Source organism: Urocampus carinirostris, chromosome 15 (genome assembly GCF_059441175.1).
Source record: "Urocampus carinirostris isolate Australia breed hairy pipefish chromosome 15, RoL_Ucar_1.0, whole genome shotgun sequence".
NCBI classification, from domain to species: domain Eukaryota; kingdom Metazoa; phylum Chordata; class Actinopteri; order Syngnathiformes; family Syngnathidae; genus Urocampus; species Urocampus carinirostris.
The window spans coordinates 13,896,973-13,919,154 of NC_142363.1; the positions used below are offsets into that span (position 1 = coordinate 13,896,973).

At 38.6% G+C, this 22,182-nt stretch overlaps 1 protein-coding gene and 1 long non-coding RNA gene across 5 annotated transcripts in view; one reads left to right on the forward strand and one right to left on the reverse strand.

Annotated features, from left to right (window-relative positions):
- The window catches only part of inf2 (inverted formin 2), a 40,703-nt gene that overhangs the window by 4,192 nt on the left and 14,329 nt on the right, over positions 1–22,182 (reverse strand). For 2 of the 4 annotated variants that reach the window (XM_088353672.1, XM_088353671.1), the window contains exons 3-21: positions 20,546–20,661; positions 20,294–20,453; positions 18,416–18,449; positions 18,204–18,345; positions 16,494–16,626; positions 12,637–13,218; positions 10,298–10,443; positions 10,147–10,208; positions 8,833–8,935; positions 8,646–8,731; positions 8,413–8,513; positions 6,113–6,183; positions 5,930–6,037; positions 5,790–5,860; positions 5,596–5,716; positions 4,251–4,415; positions 4,036–4,138; positions 3,120–3,272; positions 199–861 (exon numbers count right to left, since the gene is read on the reverse strand). In XM_088353672.1, coding sequence (XP_088209798.1) covers positions 199–861; positions 3,120–3,272; positions 4,036–4,138; positions 4,251–4,415; positions 5,596–5,716; positions 5,790–5,860; positions 5,930–6,037; positions 6,113–6,183; positions 8,413–8,513; positions 8,646–8,731; positions 8,833–8,935; positions 10,147–10,208; positions 10,298–10,443; positions 12,637–13,218; positions 16,494–16,626; positions 18,204–18,345; positions 18,416–18,449; positions 20,294–20,453; positions 20,546–20,661 — 3,120 coding nt within the window. Of the gene's footprint in view, positions 1–198; positions 862–3,119; positions 3,273–4,035; positions 4,139–4,250; positions 4,416–5,595; positions 5,717–5,789; positions 5,861–5,929; positions 6,038–6,112; positions 6,184–8,412; positions 8,514–8,645; positions 8,732–8,832; positions 8,936–10,146; positions 10,209–10,297; positions 10,444–12,636; positions 13,219–16,493; positions 16,627–18,203; positions 18,346–18,415; positions 18,450–20,293; positions 20,454–20,545; positions 20,662–22,182 lie in introns of those variants that run through there. The other 2 variants (XM_088353673.1, XM_088353674.1) reach the window with 2 other exon arrangements.
- LOC148351625 (uncharacterized) lies at positions 18,434–20,776 on the forward strand. Its single transcript, XR_015852796.1, has 2 exons — positions 18,434–18,833; positions 20,331–20,776. It is a non-coding gene; the product is annotated as an uncharacterized LOC148351625 (long non-coding RNA).

Below are 22,182 nucleotides of genomic sequence, written 5' to 3' on the forward strand. Positions count from 1 at the left end.
AAGATTGGTGACCCTTGCACTTCAGAATACAGACATCTAGTGGTCAAATATTACACACTGTCCCTTTAAAAAGGCTTTTAATGGAAACATTCTCACAATCACCTATTGAAATTTTAAAAAAGCAGCATGGGACAAAAAAAAATCTTGATTTGTCAAGACTAACATTGCAGATGGTTTTATTGAAATTAGCAAATTTACCTTGATTTTTCTTTTTGTTGCGGTTAAAGAAACTCAGCTGTTTCTTTGGTTCGGGGCTTACTGAGGAAGTTAGATCTTCGACGGCTGATGACACACCTTCAGGTCGGGCAGCGCTTTGACCGTCACGGCCGAAAATCCTCTCCAAGCGACTTTTGTTTTTGGAATTCGAACCCATGCGTCCTAACGCCATCACGTCGTCATCTTCTGCCTGACCATGAGCTTCTTGTATTAAAACATGCCTGGTTTGACTGTGCTTATCCACTTTAGGACTGCTTTCACTTGGTTGCACATTCACATAAGTGTCCTTTGGCTCCATCTCAGGTACCAGGGTCTTATTTCCATCTACCGTTACCTCTACCAGGTCGGAGTTTAAAACGGAGAGCGGCGTGAGTGTGCTGGTTTCAGTGGAATCTCCGGAGACGGCGTCATTTGGCGGAATCGTGAGCTCTTCCGGGGGTATTGATACAGTCGGTGTTGCGATCTCAGGAGGCTCTTGGGGTGTGGCTTCACCCTGAGGTGTCAAAGGAGAATCCTTTGGAGAGCCGGTGATGCCGTTCACTTCGCCGGTGTTGGCTGGGCGAGCCTCTGTTGGAAGCGTCGTGGGAGCGGACACGTTGGAGACTATTTCGACGGACTGTTCGCCTACAGATTTCGCACTTGACCCTGTATGAGGAGACATCAGAAGCATTACTGGAAGCTTTATGGATTAGGCTTTGCAAAAATAATGCGAGAATCAGAATGGACACCTCTGCCAAGGTTGAACAGTTAGCAAAAAGTAAGAGAAATTGTCCTTGTAAGCTTGCTTTTTTGAAAAGAACAAAAAAGGTTTCCCAAAGTTTGGCAAAACAATTTTAGGGTTGGTTGAGTACCGATACCAGAAAATAGAGCCAACAACTTGCTTTATACCAGAAAATTAGTACTGATGAGGAAGACTATCGCCAGTAGTGGCCTCAAGAATGCTGCAGGGCAGTTTAGTTAAATATGGTGAAATGACATCTGAGCCCTTTAGTGTTACCTGTGGTGGTTCCGCAGGGTTCAGTACTTGGCCCCCTTCTTTTCAGTATTTACATGTTTCCATTAGGTGATATTATTTGCAAGTATAATATCAGTTTTCATTGGTACGCAGATGATACTCAACTATATCTTCCAATGGAGGAATCTGCCACACTAAACTGTGGAAATTTGGAGGCCTGCCTCACTGAGATAAAAGAATGGATGTCACTCAACTTCTTGCGCCTTAACTCTGAAAAGACCGAAATGATAGTTATTGGTCCATCTAAATGCAGTGTCTTGTTCTCAAAAACGGCTCTGAACATTGACAAATGTAATATCACCCAGTGACTCAGTCAAAAATTTAGGTGTCATACTTGGCCCCGATCTGTCCTTTCAAACACACGTTAAGAATATTACTAGAAGAGCTTTTTTTCTATCTTCGCAACATTGCTAAAATTCGCCCTATGCCGTCTCAGTCGGATGCAGAGATTATAAATCATGCGTTTGTTACCTCCATTAGCCTGATTTTAGCTAACCTGCATTGGCTCCCTGTTAGCTTAAGATGTGATTTTAAGGTTCTGTTGGTAGGGTACAAAATCATGCATGGACTTGCTCCCTCATATCTTTCAGATTTAATTTCCCCTTATGTTCTGGTCCGCAGCCTTCGCTCTGAAAATGCTGGTCTATTAGTGATCCCAAGAACCAAGTAGAGATCCGCAGGTTCGAGAACGTTCTCCATTAGATCAGGTGATGGTGTCATAATAGTCCATGGTTTGCAATAATCTGTGGTCTGTGCAGCCCTTTGAGACTCTTTGTGATTAAGGGCTATATAAATAAACATGACTTGACTTTCGGTTATTTTGGGAAAAACAACGATGTACCATGAACTTTCAATAAATCACTGGAGTCAAATATAACCCTCAATACACCATCAATAGGGGTTGGCATGTTTATATATACACATACAAAGTACAACTGAATGCAGTTAAGGTGGCGCTGTCTAAAGTATGAAAACCAGTATCAAGTAGATTATCTGCCTTCCATATCTACTCGCATCAAAGCTGAATTTTACAACTTTAAAATACTCAAATCAGGGGTTTGCTTATCTGCAGTGTGTCATCAGTAGCGAATGGTGGGCAGCGGATGGCGAAGAGGGCGTGGCAGATACAGGAAACACAAACCAAACGAAAATAGAGAGGGAAAACAAAAGCCTCGAATTTATGGTAAATGTGTGCTGAATGTTGTTTTTTTGATTTGTAAAATTATGTTCGTAATACACCACGCCTGGATAAAAAAAGAAAACATTTTGGACAGCACAGAAATGGAGAAGGGGATAGTCGTTTCAAACCCAGAGACAATATGGATGTGGGTAGTCTCGGCTGTGTGTTCATTTGCAAGCTCTCAAGATTGAACAAACCAAGAAATATGATGGGTTCAATTGTTTCAAAGGTTGGTGTAGAGGTTTTCTTCCATTTATTTTATGATGTGGCCATTTTAAAGCAGTTTCAGGGGGTCGGTTTCAATGTATATATAGTAATTTGTGACTAGTGACTTTCAGAGTAACATACTACTTTCAGGTGTCAGTAATTATTTTTTTCTAACAGAATTATTTTTTAAATGGAGTAAATAGAAACTGTTGATGACTATTTTTCCAAATACCCAGCCAACACTGCTCGTCATCAATGTTTGGGAAGCCCACAAAAGATTATATCCTATTCAGATCATCACAGTGCCTCCTGCTTTTGCACTTGGCAGAGGTAATGAGCAAGGATGCACAGCCATATATTTTCCCAAGCGCACACAATAAAAACAAAAATGATGCAGGCTGAAGGACATTAAAGGACATGAAAAAAAACATGGCCATGACTCAGCAGCAGAGCTATAACTGCAGATGAGTGGGATGGGGAGGCAGAGTTTCTCGTCCTTACCAAGTGGGTGGGTATCCTTACTCATTTCACTACGAAGGAGGCTTTCCGTATCGCACCTTGGCCTGGTCTTTCTCAGGCTGAAACCCTTCCTGATGTCGGCGAGAAGGTGGTCGATTATGCAGCCGTCGTCTTGAGGCAAAAGGCCTTTCTTGACTGGGGTTGAAAAGCAATTTAAAGAAACAAAACTTTTTAATTTGTGTAAGTGCTGTTCGGTGTTGGGAATACGGCGTTATCAAAGAACTAGAGTGCATTTACTTTTCTCTGTATCAAGTCCTTTTTCTGCCATTCTAACATTGTGCGTTGCTACGCTATTTACTAAAAGGAAAACATAAATTACAACATCCTCTTATTGCCAACTGTTCTTCTTTCTCGCACGATGTAACATACAAGTCTTAATCCTCCAGCAATACTAAGGGTGGGCGTGTTTATTTTTACCGACAAATTTCAACTGAATAAAGTCACGGTGGCGCAGTCTCAACCAAAAAATACGAGGTTGATGAATTTCTACAGTAGATATTCTCCCTGCTGTATATACCCGCATCTAAGCCGTATTTACAAATCCAAAATAAAATCAGAGGATCAGGTTATAAGTGCATATTTGTTTGTGTGTCACCAGTAGTGAATGGTAGGCAGCGTTCGGAGACTGGTGTGCCATATACAGGACTAAGGAATTCAATGGGGCAAACATGAACACTGAATTTACAGTAATAGTGTGCTTAATTTTAGTCTTTTGATTTGTATTATTACTTTTTTGAATACACCATGCCTGGAAAAGATCTTCGGGTGGTTTAAAGCTCAGCGACAAAATGGGTACGGAGTGTCTCGGGTAAGTGTGAATATATTTTCACATAAGGTAACTTGTAACCAATTATTATTTTTTAATAACGCGCCCAACACTGATGCTGTGGCAACTCACTTATTTTCCCATTTTCTCCCTTCTGTCTTTTTGACTCCTCCTCTGCCAGCTGCTTTTTCCGTTTTTCAGCTCTGGCTGCTTGCTCTTGCCTGGTCCAATTGTCCTATATTTGTCAAAAAAAAGTGTCACTCTGCCAAGTACAAAATGGTCCCCACAGTAGCAATTTCTAGCATATCATCTCTTTTGCTAAAAGTGACACCGGCATTATCGCAGACCTTCAGTGCCTTGATGAAAAGCTCCCGGAAGGTCTTGATTGTTCCAAAAAGTTCTTCGAGCGACAGATGATTGGCATCTTCACAAAAGTAGACCGCTAGTTCACTCCTTTTCTTGTCAATGACCGCGAATCTTTCGCTCAAAGTTTGACACGCCACCAGATTTTCCTGCAGTAGAAGCGCAAAGTCTTTGTGAGAAGAGTGAGACAAGCTTTTGGGAAACAACCCCAAAACAAAACAGCATATTCAGTATTAGTGAGCCCAAATGTAAATATAGATAAATTTCATTTTATTATTTCAGTGCCGCTTTTTAAAAAAATTACAAAACTATTTATTTGCCTTTGGCTCGATGGTACACATCTAACTACATAATACTCTGCTACATATACCCAAATAAGATTCTCCAGGCATGCGTTTTCCAACCTTTTTTAAAACGAACTAACTTTTACTTAATTAAAAAAATCGTGCTATATTTAGTATGTTTAAAGTATACATAAGTATGTTTAAGGCTTGTATAAGTAACCTGTATTGTTTTGTACTAAAAAAACTAACATTTCTTAAAATAATACGATCTATAAAGATAAATAAAGTGCAACTAACTCTTGGAAGATGCGCTTCAAGAGGTCCTTCTCAGTGTTAGAGAGTGGCCGAAAAAAAGCGATACAATCATTTTCTCAACCGCAGCTTTCTCATTCCATTTTTATTTCAAAAGAAACGGCTCGCCTCTTCTTTACACCAACCATATTGAATGGATGCACGAGATAATAAACAATAAAAATGTCAACGTTCTTAGTGCGCTAGAGATACAGTATAGAATGTTTACCCACGAACTAGGAAGAGGAAGCTGGCTTTTTTTTTTTACTTCCGGGTGGATGCTGGGTGACCTCTCACAGCGCCCCACGCCTGTGGCGGCGGAAAGAAACGCTACAGTAATGTCCTGTACTTGGAGAAAGGTGCACAGGATACAAAATCTAACTTAAAGCAATGTCCGGATATTTTTCCACATCCAGAAAAAAAATGCATCTACCGTTTTACGTAAGTCGAATGGTGGTAAGTAGGGGAGCGTCTGTATATGAAAAAAGTAATTTGCTGCCACCTACTGATAAGAATAATGTTACAGTTACACGTCTGATTACTGGAACAAAGCAATGATATCGAGCGATGGCGAGTTCATTATTATTATTATTTTTTTTACAAAGATAAGACTGGGCAATTTCTCGCGGTACCTAGAAAAGGTTTCACGGCACACTGGCTGAGAAACACCGCTTTAGATGAAAAATGTCGGCAACTTATTGAATTCAAGCTAAAGAAATTCGAGTGGGACATAAAAGGTGACTCGGACCCTTACCTCAAGAACTTTGCTATATTGTTCTTTTACATCTTCCACAGAATTGGAAACTTTCTTGGACGCCTCAGTCAGTCTTTTAAGCAAAGCGTTGGTTTCGGATTGGATCGACTCAAAATTTACTCTGTGGAATGAGGGATATTTTTAATTAAAGAATATTCTGTACATATTTGTTTCAAATGGGGTAAAGAGTTTACCCAGCAGCCTTTTGGCAGATTTCAATGTCAACAGGCAAATCCAAAAGCTCTGGGTGGTTGTCTTCTGCTTCCTTTTAAACAAATATTTGAAGTTGGTAACCAAATTGTGTTCCAAGGCATCCGGTTGAACGTTTAAGTACCTCTAATATGTGATGGAGCAATGTAATACGGCTTTTGTTGGCTTTGGTTTCGGTGAGCTTGAGAAGAGAGCTGATCTTGAATCCCTCGGCATTCCCTGTATGGCTTCCCTAGAAGGCACATGATTAAAAAGACCCCTTTTTCCTAATCTCAGCAGATAAAAAAAAAATCATTGAGGCTCTTACATAGTTGAGGAAATTGCCCACATCAAGGATGAGCCTGCAGAAGGCCGGAATGAGCGAGCTTGTCCTGAGAGCTGTCAAAAACGGTTGTCAATTAGTTTTATACTAAGTGCAAAAGGATAATTACCTGACAGGTACTAGCAAAAATGATGTCATAATAAGTCAGATTCAAGAAAAAAATTGGTAACTTGGAACAAACTGCATTTTTAGTTTAGAAGCTAATCGTTTTCACCAAAGCTCTACAAATGTCATCATAAATAAATAAATAAATAATAAATGTTTATTGAAGGTATTGTTGGATACATTAATCAAAACATGACACACAAAAAAAACTAATACTGAGAGTGAGCATGGCCAAATATGGTCACCTTACGCCCCCTCCCCTAAGAAAATTTGACAAATCTATTTCTGCCAACCTTTGCTTAAAGGTTTGCACCGTATTTACACTAATAACCCGGTCAGGCAAAAAATTCCAAATTTTTGGTATCCTGAAAGAAATAAAGTTTCCATGCAAGTTGCTGGTAGGTCTAGGCACCTGTAACTTATATCTGTGACCACGTAAACCATCAACACGACAGAACTCAAAAAATTGATCAAAAGGCACATCGATCATTCCATGCAGTACTTTGAACACAAAAATTAAATCATAAATGACAAAAAAGGCCAGTCATTCATTACATTAAATATAAACAAAAATAAATACCACACAGAATGGCAACTGATATCATTTTTTAATATTTGATAATATGCAGTTAAATCAAGTCATGTTTATTTGTATAGCCCTTAATCACAAAAGGTCTCAAAGGGCTGAACAGATCAAAGACTATTGCAAACTACAGAATATTATGACACACTAATTTGAAACAATATCGATTAATTTTACATAATAAATAACCTAACCCATTGACATAAAATTAAGATCAATCTATGTACCGTTCTACTCATTATATTTTGATATTAATGTTCTAAAGCAGTGGTGTCACACAGGCGGCTAAGGGATTAAATCCAACCCGTGAGACAACGCTGAGGGAAGCACAAGAGAAAAACAAGCTGCAGGTTGAAATATGTCCACTTGATGTTGCCCAAGCCAGGTGCCTCTCACAAAGACGCTGTAATTGTATTTCTCTCTCTTTCTCTGTGTTTTTTTTTTACCTTCTTTTGCTCTCTTCCTTTTCTCTCTTCTATCTCTTTCACTTTTGCTTTCCCCTTCTCTATCTCTATTTCTCTTTGGATTTCTTTTTTCTCTTTGCCCCTCTCTTACTATTTCTCTTTGTATTCCTTTTTTTCTCACATTCTCTCTCTCTTATTTATTCCTCCCTTTTTTTCTTTCTCTCTAATCTACTAGTCCGCCCCCCCGGAGAGTTAAAATGGGTTTGACACCCCTGCTCTAAAGGTTTGCTTCTTGTTTTTCCCGTTAAAATAATTCTGAATATGAAAAAATGTCTCATGTGGCACATAATTATGCTTATCTTGAATGTATTCAGATTTTAGCATTTCCACCCGTCTGCTCCTGATTTCCCCGTTTGTCTCCTGCTACGACCCGTTTTTTGACCCCAGACCACGTTTTGATCTCCCGTCCCGGCTAACGACCTATTTTTCCAACCAACTACACTGCGATCTCCCGCTCTGGAAGATCCACTTTCGCATTTGGAACACACTCCGATCCCATTTGCGGCTTGCTTCCCGCGTCCAATAAACTTGTGAGAAACGTTACGCGTTTGGGTCTACCTTTTTTCTGGTTCTGACAAAAATAAAGACCATTTTCTGCGGTTGGGACAATATAATCCCTCCCTGTAATGAGGTTTACTTTTCGGTTTTGCTACCTAAAGGATTTGCATAGTGCATTGTGTTTTGAATTCTGATTGGCTTTACAGAATGCCAGCTTATTATCATTTGACTGTAACATAGTCATTAGTGAAAAAAAGATAAATTAAAACAACGTTTATGCAGTAGTTTTGTTAAACGCTTCAGCCTGTTGACAAAGGATTACTGAATACAATAAATGATCTTAAGTGATGTATGGGTTATGGGGGTAAATTGGTTAAAAAATATATATATCAACTGGGGTACTTACTTAAAAAAGGTTTTAAAACCTTGTTGATGTTCACCATGTTTTGTGTATTGTTACCCAAATCTAAATCTATGCATTGTGGTCCTCCTGGAAAGGGGATTTGAGTTTTTCTTTGCCTGCATGTCGGTTTAAGATCAGAGGATGGTATAGTTGTAACCTGTGCAGTCCTTTGAGACATTTTGTGATAAGGGGTTTTCAATTAAATGCGACTTGACTTCAAACATGGACTTACAGTGACAGGCCTCCTCCAGCAGCTCGACTTTAGGAAGGAGCATTTCTAGCACGGATGCTGTCTCTTCACACAATAACATACACTCAATCCTCAGCTGGTAACTGCAAACAGGACGAGTCCAAGGTCACATTCCAATGTAGAAAAATTAAAAACCCACAACAAAATGTAACGGGTATTTATGCAGGCCGTCTCGAACTAATTAAGCAGGCATCTGACATGTTACAACATTTTACCATTGGACAGTGAGTAGCAATGTGAAGAAGCGGTCGACATTCGCCAGCTTCTCTTTCTCTCCTTGGAAGGACTTCAAGTTTTCGATCTAGACGACAGGGGCGACATCACGACTCAGAATTGGCATCTCTTTTTCCGTGATGGAATTTGACTGATGGATTTCAAACACTGCGTAGGTACGAAACCAACCTCGTGCTTCTCTGGCAGCAGCTTCAGGAGCTGTTTCAGCACCTCAACATCGAACCTAGTTCTGTCACCTTGTTGAATCATCAGCACAAAGTCCTCGTTTGAGCTACACATAGAAAACAAAATTAGAAATAGAAGATAGACAGAGCATTAAGGAAATGCATATAAGCAATTGCTCCAAACATTTCCTAAGCCAAGTGTGTATAAAGAGCAAATAAAGAGCATTTGCAGTGCTTAAATTGAGCAAAATATGACAAATCCTCCCTGTATGTAATGCAGCTCGCAATTGTAAAGTACAACTGCAAAAAATAGAATCAATCTAAAACATTTAATTTTTAAACTCAGTTAATAGTATGGTCCATGAAACACCAAATGTTAAATGGACAGCATTTATATAGCGCTTTTGAAGTCAATGAAACCTCCCAAAGTGCTTTACAATGCGCTTCAAACTTACCCAAAAATCATAAAGGAACACTAATATTTGACCACTAGATGTCAGTGTATTGTGTAGTGTAACCAAAATTGAGTGCTACAAAGCACAAAAATACAACCTACAGAAACAAAGTAACCAAAATGCACCATTTTTTTTTTTTAATTCTTTTTTTGCCCAGCCTTTTTGAGGTATTTAGCAAGCTCTCTTTGCTAGAGGGCTTGCTAAATAACAAAAAATGTGGCTTGATAGTTAGCTAGAAAGGTAAACGGGTAAAAAATACCCAATTATTTTTCACCTTTCTCGGGGTTTGCGTGGGTATTTGGACTGTACTTGAAGGACTCTTATTTTCACAACTATTTTCACTCTATTTAATAGTACCGACAAGAAAAAACACTGGGAGGAAACGACCACGAAATCACTCTCAACCACTACACTCATCCCTCTTACCTAATGTGTTCCACCCAAAACAACTTTGCCAAAAAAACAATAAGCGCATACAGGCGCGGTCGAAAAAAAGGCATGAGGGCTCTTTAAAAACAGTCAAGTCAAGTCTATTTGTATAATAGCCTTTAATCACAAGGAGTCTCAGGCCACAGATTATTGCAAACTACCGACTATTATGACACCATCCCCTGGTCTAAAACCTACATGAGGGCAAAGAAAAACTCAAAAACCTCAACATAAGGAAAATGAAGAAACCTTGAGAAGGGACCGCACACATGCATTGTTTACACATACTTAAGGGAAAATATTTAAACTTCTAAATTTACTTGAAACCGCAATGATGAAATATTTTAATCTGTTTAATTTTTGCAGTATATAAAATGGAAAAAAAACATGAAACAAGACATAAAAGTGACAGTTATAACATTGAAGGGTCTCACCATTTGAACTGCTTGAGGAATATGTTCACATTCAAGTTTTTCTTGGGCTCGATGAATGTAATCTGTCAGGAAACAGAAATGGTTTGTCTCGGGGAAAAAAAAAATTCAGGGTTTTGTTTTTAGATTGTTGGTTGCCGAGGCTTGAGCGCACCTCTTTAGGCTCCTTCTTGACAGGAGCAGATGCCCCCTTGTCTTTGTGCTCGGTCACCGGGAGACAGAACAGCTGTTCAATACTGCTATAGTCCGGCTCGTGAGGTGAAGGCTCTTTCTGAACTGAAGCCCACATGGACGGACCATCTGTGGTCGGAAGCAGAGAGAAAGAAGGGATCATGTTAGTTAAATTGTTTGCTCATCTTTGAACCTTGAGGGGAAAAGGCTCAGGATTCGTACAACTTTTTCATGGCCAAAATCAAGCACTTTAGGGCAATTTTTTCTAAATTTCCTGTACCTTTGAAAAAAGAAATCAGTGCCGATCAAAATAATTTTTTTTGTTGACATTGATCACTAAAATAAAAGTCACTATCTTGCTGCTAGTGCATAATGTGTGCCATTTCGAGCTGTTCCTATCCATGATCTACAATCTTCTGGTGTTTATGAGCTGCTCTAAACTGACATGGATTCTGCCTCAAAAATTGTCTTGCAGTTTGGCTACAGCACACTTGGAACATGGAAAGGGCCCTATAGTTGTGAGGTGATAATTGAGTTCAATGAAGACGACAAAAAAGAAAGTACTTTATGTATAAAGGCGAACTAATTAGGCAAATTTGTACTAATTTTAATGATGTTGAATGCTCCAAAGCAGAGTTGCTTTCAATCTTTCAATCTTAGAAACTGTGAATTTTGTTTTAATTATTTTAATTCATATTTTTTGGGTGTTTCTCAGAAGATCTGTTTAAATTAAAATACATTTGTAGATGGTTATTTTTTTATTATTATTAAATGTTATCATTTATTCATGGCGCTGAAGAGTTAACATTTTTAATTCGTTTTTTTATCATTTTGTATTTTCCGGGATTTTGTGTCACTCGACTTTAAATCTGTTAGGCGTGTAAAAAGCTAAGATAATTTTGCGTTTTACCATTTTTTTGTAGATCGGTGAATAGTTTGATGTTTTATTATGATTGATTATATATCAATAAGAAAACAAACAAAAAAATCAGACCTTTTTTGGAGCCAAGCCAGAAGAATAGCTCATCTAAATAGAGCTGTCTTCTTTGGTGCGACTAGTTGGAGGCAGTGACGCTGCACATGAGAACGGCATAATGACAAGCAACCAGAGCAGGCGTGTCGGTGTGATTTTTGCGCACTTTTTAAAATGTTTTTCTTAATTTATTGCGTGGTCTATAGGGTCAGCCTGTCAAGAAACATGGCAACGGCAACAATTTCAAGCATTATCAAGCACTTCACCTAAAATCTTAGCATTTTCCGGACCTTGAAAATCCAAGCATTTTCAATATTTCAAGCATCTGTCCAAGCCCTGAAGGGTACACTCAATGAATTGTCTTCATTTTGGGGCGGTGACGAGTACTGTAATGCGTTATTTAAAAAAAATATTCCAACACCACTGTCGTCAAAACTTGGTGTGTTACGATGTTACAATTGCCTAACCTGAGCCGACCCAGCCACGGGTATAAAAGCCCATCCCAGCCCGACCAATTAACTTAATTTGAGGGAGCCAGAAGCAAAACCTAAATTTCATTTTATTTTTAAGAACTCTGGAGAAGGGTGATTTTAGCCTCCTGCCGTGTGCACACTTCGGTGTCTGCCGAGCATGCCTGCTGCGCTGCGCAAATCCTCCACAGTGAAAAAGAAACTAAAATAAAATTTTCTTTGGATAAAACTTGATCCTTATATTTCTAGACGACAGGGCCATGGCAACAATACTGTTGAGAATAGTGCCAAATTGCGAACCCAGATGTAGTTTGGTGCTGTTGTCTTTGGTAGTTCACCTTGCTTGTTATCATTCCTTGAGCATTAAAAGAAACTTCAGTGACCTGACATTGACACAGATACAGAAAAAGAAGGGTCGCTGTTTCGATAGACAATTTCCACTGCTGTTAAATTCGGATGTATTAATTTAGGATTTGATTTGTGGATGAAAAAGTGGACCTATTGTGAGTTCATTAGAAAAATTGAATAAAGTATTGTCAAAACTCCCATTTCGCTCCTGTTATGTAGTATATAAATAATGTTGGCAAAAACATGGACTAATTTCTCTAAAGTGTCATAAAAGTTTCCAGATGCCACGGTGGTTTGTATTTAGAGCGTGTGGGTTATAGAAAAAAGCAGCTTGCCGTTTTTCTCTGCTGCCACGAAAAGAAATAATATTTAAATCGTCAGAGTTTAAGCTTGTAGCCTGTATGTAGAGGGGCCACTGGTTTGTGCAAATTCCAGGACAAATTAGAATTATCCTCTCTGGGTAAAATCATTAACTATTTAAAATTCAAATCAAACAAAATATTAAATTTCAATGGAAATAAAAGATCTCACCAGTAACAGATCTCAGTTTCTGCCAGTTGAGCTTTTTCATCCTCAGCGTGGGGCATCTGCTCACTTTCGCCGGCGGGCCGCAACCCAGAGTGTAGCTGCTCTGAGCCACGATCATACCCGGGAAGGAAAGTGGGGGTGGAGGTGGCATGCCAGGTAACGCGGGTGGTGGTGGTGGTGGTCCATTGTTAATACCTGGCAGAGGGGGCGGAGGTGGAGGAGCCACACCAGGTCCACCTGGTAGTGGGGGTGGGGGTGGAGGACTCATTCCAGGTAAAGGAGGCGGTGGTGGAGGCAGACAAAATCCACCAGGGAGTGGAGGTGGAGGGGGAGGAGGTAGGCACTGAAGAGAAGCTTGGGGTCCCGTCAAACCTTGAGGAGGTGGCGAACGTGGAGGAGATGGAACAAAGAGCTGCTTCTGAGGGGATGCCAAGCATTTCTCCAACTGGTTTTGGCCTTGCAGACTCGTCTGTGAAGCTTTATCCACTCTGATGGGCTGACCATCCAGTTCTGGAGCACCCTCAGAGACAATGCCCTTGGAGAAAACCAGGCGCTCCATGATCTTCTCAAGAGTCCCAATCTGAGCTGCAGTATGAACAGGAAAAAACAGGCAAGGAAATCAAACAAAGTTGGCTAAAATACAAAAACTATCATATAAAACAGATAGATAGATAGATAGATAGATACTTTATTCATCCCCTAAGGGAAATTCACATTTCCAGCAGCATCCCTGAGCTGAGAACAGTACAATAATAAAGCCAAAAGAATACAATATACAAATACCCAGTGTGACGTGCAAATGCCCACTGTAGCGTATTATATAGAGTACCGTATTTTCCGCACTATAAGGCGCACCTAAAAGTCTTTTTTTTTTTCAACAGCTGACCATGCGCCTTATAACACAGTGCGCCTTATATATGGCTCAATATTAAATTCGCAAGGTCTCGCAACTACGAGAAACAGCCGCCGACTCCATTTTTCACGCTGTGCATACTGGGAAATATTAAACGATTGGTAGTTGCCGGGGCTCGTGTTGTATTTGTTTACTAAGTGGCAAAATGGCTACCCCATTAAACTGCTTAATTCATATTCAACAAATACAGTATTTGTCTGAATCCAGGGTTATGACTGGTGAAGATGTAAAGCACAATTTACCTTAAACAAACGCAGAATTATTCAGAATGTCACGTTTGAGAGAGAGAGAGAGCGAGAGAGAGAGAGAGCGAGATTCTCTTTCATACGTGCATTTGTATAAGAAAATGGCTCCTGTTAAGAGACACGCGTACAACGCCGAGTTTAAACTCAAAGCGATCAGTCACGCAGCACAACACGGCAATAGAGCGGCAGCGAGAGAGTTAAACTTAAATGAATCGATGGTACGGAAGTGGAGAAAGGATGAAGATAAGCTCCGCCAAGTAAGGAAAACTCAACAAAGTTTCCGTGGCAATAAAGCAAGATGGCCAGAGTTAGAGGAGACACTTGAACAGTGGGTTGTTCAACAAAGAGCGGCAAGCAGAAGTGTCAGTACGATAACTATACGTATGAAGGCAACAGCGCTGGCACAAAAACACCGGACGTGTTGGATGGCCCATTCACTGAGATATGGTCAATTCGAACACAGCAGAAGAAGAATTCGAGGGATTCGTCGATGAGGAGCTTATAGAGTGATCTTTGTTTTTCTTTTGTGTGTTTACGTTTTACATTTTACAGTTATTATGTTATTGCTTTGCACTCGTTGTTTTTGCACATTACGAGTGTCACTTTATTGCGATTGCACTAACGTTTCATTTAAAATAACAGTATCAGACGTTTTTTTCTTTGCGTGTTGACTAAATGGACAAAAAATAAAATGATATGTCGATGTTGTTCAAAGATGTCAAAGATGTGTCACGAAAATGCTTTACCTCAGAGAAAATAATAAAACGGCTGTTTATTTATTTTGGGAGTGAATGGAGTTGTGGAAAGCTTGTTTGTTAATAAAGTTTGACCTTTTTGAATATTTTGTTGACATTCCCTTGAGCGTGGCAACATCTAGAGGTTGCATAAAGTAACTACATTCTCTACTGTAGTCAAGTCGTCACATTTATTTACCGTAAATAGCCCTTAATCCCAAAAATGTCTCGAAGGACTGCACAGGATTACAATTACAAAATTGCACAATTACCTGATCTTAAACCAGCATGCACTTATAGCGCCTTATAATGGGGTGCGTCTTATGTATGGCATAAGTTTTAAAATATATCATTCATTGAAGGTGCGCCTTATAACATGGTGCGCCATATAGTGCGGAAAATACGGTAACTAAATAGTGCTACACATAATACATATTGCAGTAAGATTCGGTAATATCCAATGTAGGTGGTGTGGTTTAATGTGGGCCTTTACTCTGCCGGGTGGAGTTAAAGAGCCTCATGGCATGAGGAAGAACAGATCTCTTCAGTCTGTCCGTAGTACAAGACAGTGACAGCAGTCTGTCGCTGAAACTGCTCTTCTGTCTGGAGATAATGCTGTGTAGTGGATGCGATGGATTGTCCATGATTTTTTGTAAAAGATACAAATAAGACGAGAAATTTGTATCCATTTGATGTAACATTTGCCTTGCTATCTTGCTGCTAATCAAGAAACAACCTGGCAAAAGTACTTTTCTAAGGAAACAAAGCTCGTTAAACAATAATTTGTAGTAGCTTAATATGGTTTTAATTTTAAACACAAAAATATAATCTGTCTAAGGCCTTTTGACCAAAACAATGGTGGAAATTCATGAAATTAGAACTTTGAAGGAACACTAATATTTGACCTGTAGTTGTCACTGTATCGTGAGTGTTACAAAATAAATGGAAGAATAGCAACTACGGAAACTCATAAGTGACCAAACCGCGACACTTTTCATATTTTTTATTGTGCTCAGCCTTTCAGTTGTTGGGGGTACCCCTATAAGAAAGATGGCAGATAATCAGGTCAGCTCAAGTGAGCCCAAAAAAAATTGTGCGGTCTGGACCCTTTGAGTCTAGATTTCTGATTTTATTTTTTTTCTTTACCCTTTGTTTCCCCTTTTTTCCATTTATCTTAGAATTTTTCCTCTTTTTCCTTTTCTCTCTGTTTGGTTTTATATTTTTTCGTTTTCCTTTCTTTGCAAAAGGTTGGGCAAACAAAACAAATAAAAAGTGTGGTTGGATCATTTTCAGTCTTCATGATTTGTAATCTTTATACTCAATTTCACTTGCACCACACAAAACAGGGAAATCTAGAGGTCAAATATTACTACCCGTGACTTTTAAATTTATAGTAAAGTTTTTGTGGTCAATGTGGCTACGGACGTAATACAGGTTATTCATATTGGGTAATCATTGTGCTGTAACTCAGGATTTTAATGTATTGGTAAATTCATTTTTGTGTATTTTATCTCGTCTTTCCATAAAAAAATGCCAAAATATTGCAAAGGAGCATAAAATACCTACCAGTGGGACACATTTTTTTTGTCCCGTCTTTTTTCATTTTTTAAAATAAAATAAGTGTGTATTATTTGACAGTTATATGTTGCTGTATTGTGTCCTGCATCCAAAAACAAGTCCTAAAAGACGTATACAAATTACAGAGATTCAAAGTGACCAAACAGCAAAATTTTGATTATGTTTTGCTCAGCCTTTCACAATGTTTTTGTTTTTTCGGGGGACCCTTGTCAGCAAGACGAAGGACAATCATGTTAGCATGATTCACCACCTACAAGTATTTTTTAATATTCACCATTAGATGTACTTTTTATTATTATTATCGAAATTTGCTTTTTGTTAAAGTAATGAAGTTTTTTTTAATTGCAGTGAAAATAAAATGGTCAATACATTACAATGGTGAAAACTCACAGTCCTGTGCCACCAGAATGGCTCGGTTGGCAATGGCCTCCAAAGCCAGCCAGATATCAGAGCGGCTTGGCCCCAGCAGAAGGAGCGTCTGCAGGATGGACAGAAGCTGCAGGGAGGCGGGGTAGCTGCTCACCTACCAACAGGAAAGTTTATTTTATACTGGCCTTTGCCAAAATATGCATTTTGTGCAATGCATATTATGATACTTGTGTCATGATATGATGCATTTTGCGATAGTTTGTCTTTAAGAAGATACATATTGATATTTTACTCGATAAAATGTTGCTAGAAAGTTAAATAAAGTCATATATATGTCCATGCGCCATTATTTCTACAATGGAAGCATAGGATCACAACAAAAACGAAGAAAAAGATCCCACTGTCCACCGTTTCTGTCAAACGGACATTAGCAGCCCTAAATCGAATAAAAACCCATGCCGCAAATACGACCAGACAGACTAGAATTTCAGCAATATCTTCAAAGGCAATAGAAAAGGACTTCTTGATGGAACTGAAACGCACAGATAATCTGTACAGCAGAGTAATTGAAATCTTTGAGGAAAAAAAGGAGGATGGATTTTTGGACAAGTAAAAGTGGCTATACTCCTAGATAATATTGCTAATATTTTATGGGTTGTTTTTGATCATTTTTTGATATGTGTCACAGTTGTAGCCACAGTAAATGTTGTATTGACATAAAATAATTTAGGGCTGGATTGATTCAGATGTAGCACTACTGAAGGCCCGTTTGTAAAAAGTACGGTCTGCCACTGTAATATTGTAGTAGAATGTTTTATTAATTTGTAGTAGTATTTGCCCTGCGACTGGCTAGCAACCAGTTGAGTGTGTCCCCTGCTCTTGCCCGAAGATAGCTGGGATGGGCTCCAGCACCCCCGCGACCCTACTGATAAGCAGTGCAGAAAATGGATGGATGGATTGGGGTATTATATAGTAATTATTAATAGTTCACTGCTTCCACAGGCCATGTACTTGTTTATTTGTTTTATTGTGTGGCTAATTTAGAGCAGTTTGAGGAGGTTCTATGTGACTACATACAGTACTTTGTAACTAGATAGTAACTTTCAGTGTAACACGCTACTTTTGGGTGGCAGAAATCCAGACCAACTATGCATTGTTTTGAAGCCTACAGCAAAAATATGTTTGTACAAACATAAACACAGCAAATAAAGTGGTTATCGTGGAAAACGCATTTTTGCACATTAGGTTTTCAACACATTTAGAAATCTGAATTATAATGGATGTCTATGCTTTAATACTTGTCAATTATGTTATGTTCCAGTATCAAAAGTATTCTCATTGCTACAATGCCTTTGAATGGCCAGCAAGTGGCATTTTGTAATACAGGGAATTTTAGGCACCCCATGGAAATCTGGTGGGGTTTTTTTTTCAAAGATAGGCTTTGTCTTTGAAAGACAACAAACCAAAATTGTAAATAACGTTGTATGAGAGTTAAAGCAGTTTAAGGGGGTTGGCTTCTATGCATCAGTATATACCGTGATTAACTAAAGGGAAACTTTCAGAGTTACACGCTACCTTTGGGTGTCAGTAACTGTACCTAAGTACCATTTTCAGTAGCACAACACTGTCCATGAGAAGCCTTAGAGTAAACACCAAGCACTAAAACCAAAAAGTAACTGATGGATATATATCCATGGAAGAGCACATCCCATCATTGTACACAATTTTTACCTTGTTAAAAAGCGTGGTGAAGACTTCCAGGTGATTACTCATATCAATGCCGCCATAGAGCCGCAGAAGCTCCTCCTCATCCTCCGCCATGGCCTCTTCAAAAGCTTCACACTGTATTATTAAGTCTACATCTTCTTGTTCTCTGCATGTCAAAGGCACTAAGGTGAAGGTGACGTTCAAATCTTATCCTTAAAAGTCAAATGGGGGTTTACCTTAATTTTGGTAGAACATCAAGAAGGTGAAGCCCTGCACAAAAACAAAATTCAACAATGATTTGTTTTTTTTTCTTTATTTTTATAAGATTTAAAGATAAACACTATTAAAGAATGGTAGAAAGTGGAGCAGGAAGTCAGGCCCAGGTGAGCAATTAAAAATAGGTTGGGCCATGTCAATTGTTGATTGGTTAAGGAGGTGGGTGGGGGGCTTGTAGAGGAAGGAGTAAATCAACTATCACTAAAAAGATTGTTGGACTAATAGGCCTTAACAAAGGACAGTTTTACACATTTCTAAGGAGTATGGGACTTCTATTTTTAAAATAGTATTTAAGCAGTGGGAAAAAAACAAAATTGATGGATCCCAACTGACATTAAACTCAAATAAAAAGTACTGGTTGCCTTTTAATGGAATAAGGTGAGTTCTTGGACCTCTGTTGTTTTAGTGTTATTTTTTTTGTTAATCATTGATAACACACTTATGAAGGACTGCAATAAATATTTTAATCTTGAATGCATCTTTCAATAGTTTTGTTGATTAATAAGATTCATTTAAACAAAACAATTGGTTTCCAAGCATCCCAAAACACACTTTCTTATTATCTTGGTAGATAATAATGAATTAAGGTTGATGTTGGACCCATGTGTGGGGAAAAAAAACGAAATGGGAAAAAAGTTAATCGTCATTTTCTGTAGTAAAAGTACATAACTGGTGTCAAAATATACTGGCGAAAGTCACTTTCATCCATTATCTGCACCGCTTATCCTTAGTAGGGTCGCGGGGGTGCTGTAGCCTATCCCACCCGTCTTTGGGCAGTGTGCAGGGGACACACTGAACTGGTTGCCAGCCAATCACTTGCTTATTCACACCTAGGGACAATTTGAACTGGCCAATTAACCTGACATACATGTTTTTGGAATGTGGGAGGACACGGGAGTGCCCGGAGGAAACTCATGCAGGCACAGAGAGAACATGCAAACTCCACTTTCAATGTTACAATATTTTATCCAAAAGAAAAAAAAAACATTACAATAAGATTCCAGTGATTCAGCTGAAAAAACATACATAAAACATTTAAACTAATTTGTTTCAATAAAGTATATATTTGAAGTATTTTGCTTATTTTCCCTTAATTTTCAATTTATTTTACTAGAGAAATACGAACCTTATAAAATAGAAATCAGAAAACATTTGTAAAATTTACTGCATGTTTATACTTTTAGGGACTCATTAAAGGTATTTTCAATTTTATTTTACATAGAATTTACAGAAATAAATGAGAAAACAAATGAAATACAATAGTTAAAACATTTTCTTCCATATTTCCCCGTTTTTTCCTTATTCTGCAATGGCTATGTTTATTTGCGTTAACAGATTCAAAACCAGTTATTCTTGAAAGGAATACAGTTTAATCATTTTATTTTGAATATATAATTGAACGTTCGGTGATGTTTATTGTTTAAAATCAATTGAATGTGATTAGTTGTTTTTATTACTTTTTTAAGCACTAGTTAGGAGTGTATCTTTCCGTTAAAAGAAAGATTTAAAACTAGTTATTCTTTTCTAGACAATTTGAATGGGATGATTTTTTTAATCATTTTTAAATCTATAAATCTTTTTTTTTTTCTTTTTTTTTGCAATAGCTATGAGTGTATGTTTGTGTTAAAATAAATTTAAAATCGGTTATTTTTATTTAAACATTTCAGATGGGATGCGTTTTTTTAAACATTTTATTTTAACTGATTTTTATTTTCTGGCCTTATCGTCCGACTGAGTGCTTTGCATTCACTCTGAGTGCTGATGTAAACGCTTAGTCAGCATATAGACAAGTGACCTCACTCTGCGGGTTTCATTGTTCAGCTGCAAGCTGAACCTACCGATAAACTCTTTTCTCATTTTATCTCTTTGCCTCAGGTCGTCAGAGCCAAAAATGAGAGCGTTGATGACACTGAGGAGCGTCACCATGTAAGGAACGTTGTCCGTGGCCTGCAACTCGTTCATGATCACGCTGAAGCGATACTGACGCGTTTTCACGCCCTGCAGAAATCAATCACAAGTCTTTATTATTGTGCAAAGCGTTTGAGCCACAAGGAGGCGCTATTTAAGGGAAGGGTTGAAATTGTTCTTGCCTTGTAGTGGTCCAGAGCATCCAGAGCAAGACGATGGCCGTCTGATGAGAACATGCTAAGGGCGGCAAGAAGCTCAAAGACTTGCTTCTTCACCATGGTGTTGGAGGTGTCCAAGGCTAGGGAGTACATTGGACACAGCACATGCAAAAATCAATTTTCTTCCTTCCTTGTGACATTATGAACTTTGTTCTTTGAGAATGTGACAGATAAAGATGTTTGTGTTTCAAGGTATAGCTACGGCATTGACAGAAACTTTAAAACCATTCTGAAGGTTTGAAGTCATTAGACATTTATGAGGATGAACCTAAATCTTATTTTGTATTAGATTTTAAAGGTATTCCAAACAGAATTATCCCCAACTATGCAAACAGTATGTTGCAAAATATTCCTTGCCTCGGGGGACTCGAGAAATTTAGCCTCAAATATGACTAGTCAGGGTCGTTTCTTGTAAAGCTATGTTGTCATTGAAACACAACACTTTCAAAATGGCGAATCCTACTGGCACAAAATATGAGGGGAGTTCCGAAACAGACAGCTATTGTAGTGAACAGCAATTGTATACCGTTCGCTTCTGCTTGGAGAACTTTACTTAGCCTGTTACTCGCGGGTTAGTTTTGTAGGAGTTGCGTGCTTCAGCCTCTAAAAACTGCGTGGTTTAAGTTTATATTCCGTCGTTACAGTGATCGTTCATTGTTTGCCTTTGCCTACTTTTTTTTTTACTTGGTGGATTGTGGCTATTCGTTTGTGTTTTTTTTATCTGTGTGTGTGTGCCGCAGTTGGTAGAATTTTTTTCGGGCTGGCATCCGGGCTCTCTTTCATTTTCCAACGGTTAGCACACGTTGGCTGCAAACCGTTTGATGTTTGACCGGCTAGCCTCCCGATTTTTCCATTATTGATTCCAGGTTAGCCTAGTGTTTGGCAAGGCTGCTGCTGCCTTTCATTTACCCGTTTACAGCCATACCACCCTTAGAACGCCTCATCTCGGGAAGCTGAGCAAGGTCGAGCCTTTTAAGTGCGTGGATGGGAGATCGCCTGTGAATAACAGGTGCTATAAATCGGTCATTTGGTGCATGCTCTGCTGCTCCGTGTATCTGAACACGATTCCCAAGAAACATTACCATATTTTCTGGACGATAGGCGCACCAAAAATAAAATATTCCACAAATTCTAAAGTGCGCATTATAATCCGGTGTGCCTTGAATAGAGTAAATGAGGTCAGAAATGCATAAATGCAATGCTTCTACCTACGGTAACCTATCAGTAACTAATCAAGCTAATTTTGTTGTGGAACCAGATTTCCTTGTATTTATGTTCAATTTTTTAATGCAACCCTGGCTCTTACTGTAGTTTTAATTTTATGGTTCTTATAGTCTAGTGCTCCTTATATATGAAAATAAATCTCAGAGGAATAGTTTGGGCATGCGCTTTATGGTCAGGAAAATGTGGTATTCTATTACCATTGACGATTCCTACGTTTTATCGATAATCTCACACTAAATTCTGTAGCTGCTTCAATTTCCAAAAATCCTGTAATGTGTCATGCAGTAGCTGGCTACTGTTGCTCAGTTGCTTGCAACATACCATTACTAACTATGATGAAACAATTGTCTATATTTTCATGGAAACAGGATATGCAA